General features: G+C 39.2%; 1 protein-coding gene across 2 annotated transcripts in view; it reads right to left on the bottom strand.

Annotated features, from left to right (window-relative positions):
• Positions 1–13,884, bottom strand: part of iqce (IQ motif containing E) — a 35,791-nt gene extending 21,907 nt beyond the window's left edge. The window contains exons 1-12 of one of the 2 annotated variants that reach the window (XM_088936600.1): positions 13,766–13,884; positions 13,457–13,504; positions 13,169–13,214; positions 12,694–12,834; positions 12,192–12,320; positions 11,994–12,064; positions 11,107–11,220; positions 10,692–10,742; positions 10,271–10,341; positions 9,938–10,010; positions 9,636–9,685; positions 9,395–9,552 (exon numbers count right to left, since the gene is read on the bottom strand). In XM_088936600.1, the coding sequence (XP_088792726.1) occupies positions 9,395–9,552; positions 9,636–9,685; positions 9,938–10,010; positions 10,271–10,341; positions 10,692–10,742; positions 11,107–11,220; positions 11,994–12,064; positions 12,192–12,320; positions 12,694–12,834; positions 13,169–13,214; positions 13,457–13,504; positions 13,766–13,816 (1,003 nt within the window). In that variant the 5' untranslated portion in view covers positions 13,817–13,884. Of the gene's footprint in view, positions 1–9,394; positions 9,553–9,635; positions 9,686–9,937; positions 10,011–10,270; positions 10,342–10,691; positions 10,743–11,106; positions 11,221–11,993; positions 12,065–12,191; positions 12,324–12,693; positions 12,835–13,168; positions 13,215–13,456; positions 13,505–13,765 lie in introns of both variants that reach the window. The other variant, XM_088936599.1, reaches the window with a different exon arrangement.
• Positions 13,885–14,167: the final 283 nt, after the last annotated feature.

A 14,167-nucleotide genomic window follows, 5' to 3' on the forward strand; every position in this document is an offset into this window, starting at 1 on the left:
CGTACTACATATACATTTTGCACATTCACTGCTGGATTCTGGGTCCCAAAGCAGTTTTAGGACAAGTGATAATTTGATCCTATCTGCAATTTTAAGTAAATCAGATGACTGGAGGGCTTCAGAGACAGAGAGCAGAATTGCTCAGCTGAAACCCCAGTTAGGGTTAGGGTTAGCATTACCGTACTACGTATACATTTTGTACATTCGCTGCTAGATTCTGGGTCCCAAAGCAGCTTTAGGACAAGTGATAATTTGATCCTATCTGCAATTTTTAGTAAATCAGATGACTGGAGGGCTTCAGAGACAGATAGCAGAAATGCTCTGTTGAAACCCCAGCTAGGGGTACGGTTAGCAATACTGTACTATGTATACATATTTTACATTCACTGCTGGATTCTGGGTCCCAAAGCAGCTTTAGGACAAATGATAATTTGATCCTATCTGCAATTTTTAGTAAATCACATGACTGGAGGGCTTCAGAGACAGATTGCAAAAATGTTCTGTTGAAACCCCAGCTAGGGTTAGGGTTAGCATTACCATACTACGTATTCATTTTGTACATTCACTGCTGGATTCTGGGGTCCCAATGCAGCTTTAGGACAAGTGATAATTTGATCCTATCTGCAATTTTAAGTAAATCACATGACTGGAGGGCTTCAGAGACAGATAGCAGAAATGCTCTGTTGAAACCCCAGCTAGGGGTACGGTTAGCAATACTGTACTATATATACATATTTTACATTCACTACTGGATTCTGGGTCCCAAAGAAGCTTTAGGACAAGTGATAATTTGATCCTATCTGCAATTTTTAGTAAATCACATGACTGGAGGGCTTCAGAGACAGATTGCAGAAATGCTCAGCTGAAACCCCAGCTAGGGTTAGGGTTAGCTTTATCATACTACGTATACACTTCTTATATTCACTGCTGGATTCTGGGTCCCAAAGCAGCTTTAGGACAAGTGATAATTTGATCCTATCTGCAATATTAAGTAAATCACATGACTGGAGGGCTTCTGAGACAAATTGGAGAAATGCTCAGCTGAAACCCCAGCTAGGGTTAAGGTTAGCATTACCATACTACGTATACATTTTGTACATTCACTGCTGGATTCTGGGTCCCAAAGCAGCTTTAGGACAAGTGATAATTTGATCCTATCTGCAATTTTTAGTAAATCACATGACTGGACGGCTTCAGAGACAGACAGTAGAAATGCTCTGTTGAAACCCCAGCTAGGGTCAGGGTTAGCATGACAGTACTACTGTACGTATACATTTTTAACATTTACTGCTGGATTCTGGGTCCCAAAGCAGCTTTAGGACGAATGATAATTTGATCCTATCTGCAATTTTTAGTAAATCAGATGACTGGAGGGCTTCAGAGACAGATTGCAGAAATGCTCAGCTGAAACCCAAGCTAGGGTTAGGGTTAGCAATACTGTACAACGTATACATTTTGTACATTCGCTGCTAGATTCTGGGTCCCAAAGCAGCTTTAGGACAAGTGAAAATTGGATCCTATCTGCAATTTTTAGTAAATCAGATGACTGGAGGGCTTCAGAGACAGATTGCAGAAATGCTCAGCTGAAACCCCAGCTAGGGTTAGGGTTAGCATTACCGTACTACATATACATTTTGTACATTCGCTGCTAGATTCTGGGTCCCAAAGCAGCTTTAGGACAAGTGATAATTTGATCCTATCTGCAATTTTAAGTAAATCAGATGACTGGAGGGCTTCAGAGACAGATAGCAGAATTGCTCAGCTGAAACCCCAGTTAGGGTAGGGTTAGCATTACCGTACTACGTATACATCTTGTACATTCGCTGCTAGATTCTGGGTCCCAAAGCAGCTTTAGGACAAGTGATAATTTGATCCTATCTGCAATTTTAAGTAAATCAGATGACTGGAGGGCTTCAGAGACAGATTCCAGAAGTGCTCTGTTGAAACCCCAGTTAGGGTTAGGGTTAGCATTACCATACTACGTATACATATTTTACATTCACTGCTGGATTCTGGGTCCCAAAGCAGGTTTAGGACAAATGATAATTTGATCCTATCTGCAATTTTTAGTAAATCACATGACTGGAGGGCTTCAGAGACAGATTGCAGAAATGTTCTGTTGAAACCCCAGCTAGGGTTAGGGTTAGCAATACTGTACTACGTATACATTTTTCACATTCACTGCTGGATTCTGGGTCCTAAAGCAGCTTTAGGACAAGTGATAATTTGATCCTATCTGCAATTTTAAGTAAATCAGATGACTGGAGGGCTTCAGAGACAGATTGCAGAAATGCTCAGTTGAAACCCCAGTTAGGGTTAGGGTTAGCATTACCGTACTACGTATACATTTTGTACATTCGCTGCTAGATTCTGGGTCCCAAAGCAGCTTTAGGACAAGTGATAATTTGATCCTATCTGCAATTTTTAGTAAATTACATGAATGGAGGGCTTCAGAGACAGACTGCAGAAATGCTCAGCTGAAACCCCAGCTAGGGTAGGGTTAGCTTTATCATACTACATATACACTTTTTATATTCACTGCTAGATTCTGGGTCCCAAAGCAGCTTTAGGACAAGTGATAATTTGATCCTATCTGCAATTTTAAGTAAATCAGATGACTGGAGGGCTTCAGAGACAGATAGCAGAAATGCTCTGTTGAAACCCCAGCTAGGGGTACGGTTAGCATTACCGTACTACGTATACATCTTGTACATTCGCTGCTAGATTCTGGGTCCCAAAGCAGCTTTAGGACAAGTGATAATTTGATCCTATCTGCAATATTAAGTAAAGCAGATGACTGGAGGGCTTCAGAGACAGATTCCAGAAGTGCTCTGTTGAAACCCCAGTTAGGGTTAGGGTTAGCAATACTGTACTACGTATACATTTTGTACATTCACTGCTGGATTCTGGGTCCCAAAGCAGGTTTAGGACAAATGATAATTTGATCCTATCTGCAATTTTTAGTAAATCACATGACTGGAGGGCTTCAGAGACAGATTGCAGAAATCTTCTGTTGAAACCCCAGCTAGGGTTAGGGTTAGCAATACTGTACTACGTATACATTTTTCACATTCACTGCTGGATTCTGGGTCCTAAAGCAGCTTTAGGACAAGTGATAATTTGATCCTATCTGCAATTTTAAGTAAATCAGATGACTGGAGGGCTTCAGAGACAGATTGCAGAAATGCTCAGTTGAAACCCCAGTTAGGGTTAGGGTTAGCATTACCGTACTACGTATACATTTTGTACATTCGCTGCTAGATTCTGGGTCCCAAAGCAGCGTTAGGACAAGTGATAATTTGATCCTATCTGCAATTTTAAGTAAATCAGATGACTGGAGGGCTTCAGAGACAGATAGCAGAAATGCTCTGTTGAAACCCCAGCTAGGGGTACGGTTAGCATTACCGTACTACGTATACATCTTGTACATTCGCTGCTAGATTCTGGGTCCCAAAGCAGCTTTAGGACAAGTGATAATTTGATCCTATCTGCAATATTAAGTAAAGCAGATGACTGGAGGGCTTCAGAGACAGATTCCAGAAGTGCTCTGTTGAAACCCCAGTTAGGGTTAGGGTTAGCATTACCATACTACATATACATTTTGTACATTTACTGCTAGATTCTGGGTCCCAAAGCAGCTTTAGGACAAATGATAATTTGATCCTATCTGCAATTTTTAGGAAATCAGATGACTGGAGGGCTTCAGAGACAGATAGCAGAAATGCTCAGCTGAAACCCCAGTTAGGGTTAGGGTTAGCAATACTGTACTACGTATACATTTTGTACATTCATTGCTAGATTCTGGGTCCCAAAGCAGCTTTAGGACAAGTGATAATTTGATCCTATCTGCAATATTAAGTAAATCAGATGACTGGAGGGCTTCAGAGACAGATAGCAGAAATGCTTTGTTGAAACCCCAGCTAGGGGTACGGTTAGCAATACTGTACTATGTATACATATTTTACATTCACTGCTGGATTCTGGGTCCCAAAGCAGGTTTAGGACAAATGATAATTTGATCCTATCTGCAATTTTTAGTAAATCACATGACTGGAGGGCTTCAGAGACAGATTGCAGAAATGTTCTGTTGAAACCCCAGCTAGGGTTAGGGTTAGCAATACTGTACTACGTATACATTTTTCACATTCACTGCTGGATTCTGGGTCCCAAAGCAGCTTTAGGACAAGTGATAATTTGATCCTATCTCCAATTTTAAGTAAATCAGATGACTGGAGGGCTTCAGAGACAGATTGCAGAAATGCTCAGCTGAAACCCCAGGTAGGGTTAGGGTTAGAATTACCGTACTACGTATACATTTTGTACATTCGCTGCTAGATTCTGGGTCCCAAAGCAGCTTTAGGACAAGTGATAATTTGATCCTATCTGCAATTTTTAGTCAATCACATGACTGGAGGGCTTCAGAGACAGATTGCAGAAATGCTCAGCTGAAACCCCAGCTAGGGTAGGGTTAGCTTTATCATACTACATATACACTTTTTATATTCACTGCTAGATTCTGGGTCCCAAAGCAGCTTTAGGACAAGTGATAATTTGATCCTATCTGCAATTTTTAGTAAATCACATGACTGGAGGGCTTCAGAGACAGATTGCAGAAATGCTCAGCTGAAACCCCAGCTAGGGTTAGGGTTAGCATTACCATACTACGTGTACATTTTGTACATTCACTGCTGGATTCTGGGTCCCAAAGCAGCTTTAGGACGAATGATAATTTGATCCTATCTGCAATTTTAAGTAAATCACATGACTGGAGGGCTTCAGAGACAGATTGCAGAAATGCTCTGTTGAAACCCCAGCCAGGGTTAGGGTTAGCATTACAGTACTACTGTACCTATACATTTTTAACATTTACTGCTGGATTCTGGGTCCCAAAGCAGCTTTAGGACGAATGATAATTTGATCCTATCTGCAATTTTTAGTAAATCACATGACTGGAGGGCCTCAGAGACAGATTGCAGAAATGCTCAGCTGAAACCCCAGCTAGGGTTAGGGTTAGCAATACTGTACAACGTATACATTTTGTACATTCGCTGCTAGATTCTGGGTCCCAAAGCAGCTTTAGGACAAGTGAAAATTGGATCCTATCTGCAATTTTTAGTAAATCAGATGACTGGAGGGCTTCAGAGACAGATTGCAGAAATGCTCAGCTGAAACCTCAGCTAGGGTTAGGGTTAGCATTACCGTACTACGTATACATTTTGTACATTCGCTGCTAGATTCTGGGTCCCAAAGCAGCTTTAGGACAAGTGATAATTTGATCCTATCTGCAATTTTTAGTAAATCACATGACTGGAGGGCTTCAGAGACAGATTCCAGAAGTGCTCTGTTGAAACCCCAGTTAGGATTAGGGTTAGCATTACCATACTACGTATACATATTGTACATTCGCTGCTAGATTCTAGGTCCCAGAACAGCTTTAGGACAAGTGATAATTTGATCCTATCTGCAATTTTAAGTAAATCAGATGACTGGAGGGCTTCAGAGACAGATTGCAGAAATGCTCAGCTGAAACCCCATCTAGGGTTAGGGTTAGCATTACCGTACTACGTATACATTTTATACATTCGCTGCTAGATTCTGGGTCCCAAAGCAGCTTTAGGACAAGTGATAATCTGATGCTATCTGCAATTTTTAGGAAATCAGATGACTGGAGGGCTTCAGAGACAGATTCCAGAAGTGCTCTGTTGAAACCCCAGTTAGGATTAGGGTTAGCATTACCATACTACGTATACATATTGTACATTCGCTGCTAGATTCTAGGTCCCAGAACAGCTTTAGGACAAGTGATAATTTGATCCTATCTGCAATTTTAAGTAAATCAGATGACTGGAGGGCTTCAGAGACAGATTGCAGAAATGCTCAGCTGAAACCCCATCTAGGGTTAGGGTTAGCATTACCGTACTACGTATACATTTTATACATTCGCTGCTAGATTCTGGGTCCCAAAGCAGCTTTAGGACAAGTGATAATCTGATGCTATCTGAAATTTTTAGGAAATCAGATGACTGGAGGGCTTCAGAGACAGATAGCAGAAATGCTCAGCTGAAACCCCAGTTAGGGTTAGGGTTAGTATTACCGTACTACATATACATTTTGCACATTCACTGCTGGATTCTGGGTCCCAAAGCAGCTTTAGGACAAGTGATAATTTGATCCTATCTGCAATTTTTAGTTAATCACATGACTGGAGGGCTTCAGAGACAGATTGCAGAAATGCTCAGCTGAAACCCCAGCTAGGGATAGGGTTAGCATTACCATACTACGTATACATTTTGTACATTCACTGCTGGATTCTGGGGTCCCAATGCAGCTTTAGGACAAGTGATAATTTGATCCTGTCTGCAATTTTTAGTAAATCACATGACTGGAGGGCTTCAGAGACAGATAGTAGAAATGCTCTGTTGAAACCCCAGCTAGGGTCAGGGTTAGCATGACAGTACTACTGTACGTATACATTTTTAACATTTACTGCTGGATTCTGGGTCCCAAAGCAGCTTTAGGACGAATGATAATTTGATCCTATCTGCAATTTTTAGTAAATCACATGACTGGAGGGCTTCAGAGACAGATTGCAGAAATGCTCAGCTGAAACCCCAGCTAGGGTTAGGGTTAGCATTACCATACTACGTAAACATTTTGTACATTCACTGCTGGATTCTGGGTCCCAAAGCAGCTTTAGGACAAGTGATAATTTGATCCTATCTGCAATTTTTAGTAAATCACATGACTGGAGGGCTTCAGAGACAGATAGTAGAAATGCTCTGTTGAAACCCCAGCTAGGGTTAGGGTTAGCATTACAGTACTACTGTACGTATACATTTTTAACATTTACTGCTGGATTCTGGGTCCCAAAGCAGCTTTAGGACGAATGATAATTTGATCCTATCTGCAATTTTTAGTAAATCACATGACTGGAGGGCCTCAGAGACAGATTGCAGAAATGCTCAGCTGAAACCCCAGCTAGGGTTAGGGTTAGCAATACTGTACAACGTATACATTTTGTACATTCGCTGCTAGATTCTGGGTCCCAAAGCAGCTTTAGGACAAGTGAAAATTGGATCCTATCTGCAATTTTTAGTAAATCAGATGACTGGAGGGCTTCAGAGACAGATTGCAGAAATGCTCAGCTGAAACCCCAGCTAGGGTTAGGGTTAGCATTACCGTACTACGTATACATTTTGTACATTCGCTGCTAGATTCTGGGTCCCAAAGCAGCTTTAGGACAAGTGATAATTTGATCCTATCTGCAATTTTTAGTAAATCACATGACTGGAGGGCTTCAGAGACAGATTCCAGAAGTGCTCTGTTGAAACCCCAGTTAGGGTTAGGGTTAGCATTACCATACTACGTATACATATTGTACATTTACTGCTGGATTCTGGGTCCCAAAGCAGCTTTAGGACAAATGATAATTTGATCCTATCTGCAATTTTTAGGAAATCAGATGACTGGAGGGCTTCAGAGACAGATAGCAGAAATGCTCAGCTGAAACCCCAGTTAGGGTTAGGGTTAGCATTACCGTACTACATATACATTTTGTACATTCGGTGCTAGATTCTGGGTCCCAAAGCAGCTTTAGGACAAGTGATAATTTGATCCTATCTGCAATTTTTAGTAAATCACATGACTGGAGGGCTTCAGAGACAGATAGCAGAAATGCTCTGTTGAAACCCCAGCTAGGGGTACGGTTAGCAATACTGCACTATGTATACATATTTTACATTCACTGCTGGATTCTGGGTCCAAAAGAAGCTTTAGGACAAGTGATAATTTGATCCTATCTGCAATTTTTAGTAAATCACATGACTGGAGGGCTTCAGAGACAGATAGCAGAAATGCTCTGTTGAAACCCCAGCTAGGGTTAGGGTTTGCATTACAGTACTACTGTACGTATACATTTTTAACATTTACTGCTGGATTCTGGGTCCCAAAGCAGCTTTAGGACGAATGAAAATTTGATCCTATCTGCAATTTTTAGTAAATCTGCAAATCAGATGACTGGAGGGCTTCAGAGACAGATAGCAGAAATGCTCTGTTGAAACCCCAGCTAGGGGTACGGTTAGCAATACTGTACTATGAATACATATTTTACATTCACTGCTGGATTCTGGGTCCCAAAGCAGGTTTAGGACAAATGATAATTTGATCCTATCTCCAATTTTAAGTAAATCAGATGACTGGAGGGCTTCAGAGACAGATTGCAGAAATGCTCAGCTGAAACCCCAGCTAGGGTTAGGGTTAGCATTACCATACTACGTATACATTTTTAACATTTACTGCTGGATTCTGGGTCCCAAAGCAGCTTTAGGACAAGTGATAATTTGATCCTATCTGCAATTTTAAGTAAATCACATGACTGGAGGGCTTCAGAGACAGATAGCAGAAATGCTCAGCTGAAACCCCAGCTAGGGTTAGGGCTAGCATTACCATACTACGTATACATTTTGTACATTCACTGCTGGATTCTGGGTCCCAAAGCAGCTTTAGGACAAGTGATAATTTGATCCTATCTCCAATTTTAAGTAAATCAGATGACTGGAGGGCTTCAGTGACAGATTGCAGAAATGCTCAGCTGAAACCCCAGTTAGGGTTAGGGTTAGCATTACCGTACTACGTATACATTTTGTACAGTCGCTGCTAGATTCTGGGTCCCAAAGCAGCTTTAGGACAAGTGATAATTTGATCCTATCTGCAATTTTTAGTCAATCACATGACTGGAGGGCTTCAGAGACAGATAGCAGAAATGCTCTGTTGAAACCCCAGCTAGGGGTACGGTTAGCAATACTGTACTATGAATACATATTTTACATTCACTGCTGGATTCTGGGTCCCAAAGCAGCTTTAGGAGAAGTGATCATTTGATCATATCTGCAATTTTAAGTAAATCATATGACTGGAGGGCTTCAGAGAGAAATTGCAGAAATGCTCTGCTGAAACCCCAGTTAGGGTTAGGGTTAGCAATACTGTACAACGTATACATTTTGTACATTCGCTGCTAGATTCTGGGTCCCAAAGCAGCTTTAGGACAAGTGATAATTTGATCCTATCTGCAATTTTTAGTAAATCACATGACTGGAGGGCTTCAGAGACAGATAGCAGAAATGCTCAGCTGAAACCCCAGCTAGGGTTAGGGTTAGCTTTATCATACTATGTATACACTTTTTATATTCACTGCTAGATTCTGGGGCCCAAGGCAGCTTTAGGACAAGTGATAATTTGATCCTATCTGCAATTTTAATTTTCAGAGAGACTTTAGGCTGGTTGTATTCTATATTGCAGCACTCTGTAACTGGATGCCAAAACTGAGTCAGATGAAGACTTTTAAGAAAACCTGTTTTAATGGGTAAACACTCCTAATTTTGTCATTCAAACATACCTCTGGCAGTACTAGAAACAGAGGGGTTGTCCATAGCTCTTTGGAGATCCTGCTTCAGAGATTTATTCTCTTCTTGGAGCTGTTTGATGTTCTTCGACAGTCTCAGGACGGTTGAATTAAGTGCCTTCTGTTGTTTCTGGGATTCTTTTCTCTCAGCCCTGTTATAAAGCCAGATATACTGGTAAGGCAGAAGTCTGCTTTAACGAGTCGGTGTACGGAATGGGAAATAATTAATTGATACCTGCTCTCTGCAGCTTCTGTATTGGCTAGTAAAATCCTTAATCTCTGTATCTGAAGAAAAAATAAAGGATTGTTACGTTTTAAAAATAAATGGACATCAGTTGTGTTTATTACTTCAACCCCTTACTCGAGATCACATCCAATACACAACATTGGGGTATCACCAGACCGCATGAAAATATATGCGGTTTCGACTGGAATTGATAAATTCAGAATTGCATGCACAAACCATTGACAGGGTTATTTTTTTTTTAAACTTAGCGTCTGCTTCAGAAAGTGATTACTTATGCTTTATAAACGCACCTCCTCATAGTATGTCTCCATTGCTATCTTCATTTCTTCAATATTTGTTGTCTTTAAATCGTTTTGAAGTTTACTATATTAGAATAAAAACAAAAATGTTATTTTTAGAACAAAATAATGTAGACTATACATTGCAGTGAATTAAGCTTAATGGAAACGATGTGGCAAAATGTGGTCAATTCAAAACAATTTGGCAAAATAAGAGTTTAATGTACATTTTTGTAGGTAATATCTCCAGTTTATCATTTCTACTGAAAATATTATGGAAAATAACCTGGTACCTGCCACACTATTAACAATATGCACAAAAACATTCAAAAAAAAGATACATACTTCAATGCATTATCCTTCTCTCTGCACTGCTGTTCCAGTTTAAGAATTTTCTGTTTTAGGCCATTCATTATCTGAGGGAGAAAAGTAATCTAATTAAACCTGCATGCAAAGTTTATTCCAGGTTCTTGCTTAGATTAGCTCATTAAATAATTAGCTTTCTTCTTTAAATGCCCTTTCCTAACCTTCTTTTAATCCTTCAAAATCTAAATAAAACAGCACAATGCATACTGAAAACCCCACATTGATTAATCCAGTTCTTCCTTAACCTCGAGCGTTGTGGCCGGACGCCGAAAGATGAACTTTGGATAACAGCAAATTAATGGAGCACTGAGTGAAGTTAAGCTTCACTAGAAAAGTCTGTCGTTAGCAGTTCTGTGATTAATTTAAAAGTCTCGCTGCAGCCAAGAAACAAGTCACTTACTGCACTTGCGTCATTCTTTTTGTCAACCAGAAGCCTGGTATATTCAGACCCCTGCAAATGAGAAACGAATTAATTTGGTAATATAATTAAAAAATAACACATTTATAATTAATTACTTTAACATGCTGATTCATTTATCCATCCATCAATCCATTTCCTAACCACTTCATCCAGTACAGGGTCGTGGGGGGAGCTGGACACAGCAAGGAAGAGGCGCAAGGCGAGATACGAGCCCAGTCCACTGCAGTTGATTTATTAAATATATACTACCTTTTCATACTTTACAGTTCGTCCTCATGGGTTACACAAGAAAGGTCCAACACTTTCTAAATGCATTATTTATTAAGAGACAGTGGCTCTACAATTTTGACTCCACTACTGACATTATTAGTATAGCACACTGCTCTTATTTTACCTTGGTGGGGTCAAGGAGTTGCTCGATCTGCTTTTCCTTTTTGCCGTTTTCTTCCTCTAATCTGCGCAATTTCGTTTTCATTATATCAGTCTCGGACTTCTGAGCCTGTAACATCTAGTAAAAAAGAGATATAAAGATTTGTTTTATATGTTTGTATATGGATTAGGATATGGATGGGATGAACTGGGTGTAGCGTTTCTATTAGTCTGAAAGGTCCACTTTAAACCTAGCAATTTGTTTAAACAAATATTTTTGTTTGCGCATGAACATAACAATAACTGCACAAGTGATTCTGTAGTGTTTAATCTTTGCAACACAAATCTGCAGTTAATGCAAGATACCAACGGAGAACTACTTTTACAGTACTGTATTACTTCAAGAATTTAGTTTTAATACAGAATAAAAATAAAAAGTGCAGTCACAGATGATTTACAGAATTTGTTTTTGTTACTGTTTTGAGTGAAATGAGTGTTAGTTTGATATATTATGAAAAGTGTGAGCATTATCCCAATGCATTGAAATTTTTCATTTTTTTCTGTGTTCAATTTGGTTACAGAAAGGAAGATTAATATGAGGAAAAGGTATAGAATTTAAGTTTTCTGGCAATGAGTCCACATACATGTTAAGCCAAGTAAAAAAAATGTTTTTCACTGTATATATTATATGGTGACAATTATTACACTAATATTGACGCTGACAGTCTGATTAATGTTATCAAAGAAAGCATAGAAAGCAATTCAACAAATAAAAAGTTATCTTCAACAACCTCATCCTTTATGAGATCATTAAAGAACACATTTGAAACCAAAACATATTCATCCTGTCACAGACGTCGCCTTTAAAGATGATACTCCACTGATACTAACCACATTCATCTGAGTGCTTACCTTTTTCAGTTCAATGATCTCATCATACATATCTTCTTTCTCCCTGAAGTCTGGGGTCCCTGGAACATATCCTGAAAACAGAAGTGAAAGTTTCCACCTGCGTCCCTGAATGTCAGACCAAGGTCAAACGAGAAATAAAGAAAGTCAGCCATTTCCATTTCAGCTGACCTGTAGATGTTGCGAAAGGTGGCTGTTTACCGTTGGTGGAAGAGCGTGCGTGCTTCGGCTTCTTCATGCCGAGAGCTTCTTTCAGGTACTCGGGGGTGCTTGAGGAAGAATGCCTTGTGAGCGTTGTGTCGAAGTCTCCTTTTAGGGGCTGTGATAGACCTGCTGGGAGCGGTCCACGGTCACACATACAGTACTAGCCACATTCTCTACAAATACTGGTGACATTATGGAACAAAAACAGCTCTAACTTTTTACAACAGAACAGTAACCAAGGGACCTATTCTATCACATACACGTATCTCATGTAACTGCTGCCAGTACCGGAACAACAGAACAAAACACGCAGACTGGCCGCATCCCCATCAAAGAAGGAGAGCAATCAAGGTCAAATTGTCAAATAGACAATAAGAATTAGCTATATAATTCAGATTCCATGATAAAATAATACTGTTTTATTTTCAAAGACTGCAAATAAGCTTAGATTACAATTGTACCTTAGAAGAAAAAAAGGTTAAAATCTTTTCATACACACCAGTCTTAATAGATGCCAGCCAAAACTCCCTGGGTACTCGAGCTGAAGGGTTTTCAAGGTGCATGGTACCTGTCCCTTTCAATGACCGCCAAACTGCTGCTTTTTTGGGGCGCAGGCTGGTGCTGGAGAAGTACGGCGATTCTAAACAAAAAATCAACAGTGATATAAAAATCCAAATTTACAACTTGAATTGCATCCATTACACCTTGTGAAATTATTTGTAAAAAAAATTCAGCTGTTTTCACATCTGCAGTTGGAAATCTTCCTTTAACATTTTACAGATTCGTAAAATCCAAGCAGATTTTTAAAACTGTTGTTAATGCAGATGGCCTTTTCTTTAATTAAATTATAATTACATATTTGCAAACGGTTTTAAGGCACATACCTAACTTAAATGTGAGGAATGTAAAAAAAAACATTTCAGGTGATTACTGACCGTTTTCTACTAATAACATCTGAAATACATGTCTCTTACTGGGAGATGGAGGTGGCCTACTCGATGTCTTCTTTTTCATTGTTCTCTGAATAAAGACACACGAATTATATTAGACAAGGTTGTCAGTAAAAATGTAAGTAAAAGTCTGTCCAGAAAAAAATGCATTAATATCACATTCCAAAAAAAAACCAATCATATTTATAAAATGAAGCCCTCAGACGTGAATAAAATATTTAATGCATTTATTTCCTTTAGACAATATGTTAATAACGTGAAAGCTCATCAAGGGCTATTTCTGTTTTACAGATATGCATCAGTAAGAAACACCTTTTCTGAACCAGAGGCGTAGGTAGCGATGGAAATTCCATCTTCCCCCTGTCAAAAAGCACAAGAAAACGTCAGATAGTAATACAACCAATACTAGTCAGGACAGTGCTGACTAAACTACACGGTCATAGTTTAAGTGACAGCAAAAGTGTTACACGTGAACATCGAAATCGCCACCCTGCTGATGCTTTTAATATGCAGTATCGGTAAAACTACTTTATTTGAAAAAGAAATTGTTTAATCGTAACATTTAACATTTTAATCGTAAAATTAAGCATGCTTGTAACATAACAATATTAATCTCTTTACCAGATCTTCCAACTCGTCATCCGTCACATATTCACTAGCTTCGACTGACATTTTTCTTATTCTTAGTTTCTCAATTTCATTCCTGAATACTTAAGACATGTACTGTACTGTAAATGTATCTTAAAACTTATGCGCTGTTCAAAATATCAAAACGATCAAATCTATTGTTTCTCATCAATTGTAAGTTATGTGCAAAATACCATCCCACGTTTTAAAATACAATTTCTTCCGTATAGTTACTCTTAATGTGGCATTCACCGAACCCAGTCCTCAAAACTAGACTTTACAATACCGATAATCATCATTGTAACTCTACAACATTAACAGTTATTCTTCTGTATCAATCTGAAAAGTAACTTCTGAATTCTTAAGACAATAATGCAGTATCTGGTCTCCACGTTT

This window comes from Atractosteus spatula, chromosome 18 (genome assembly GCF_055471065.1).
Source record: "Atractosteus spatula isolate fAtrSpa1 chromosome 18, fAtrSpa1.hap1, whole genome shotgun sequence".
Lineage (NCBI taxonomy): Eukaryota > Metazoa > Chordata > Actinopteri > Semionotiformes > Lepisosteidae > Atractosteus > Atractosteus spatula.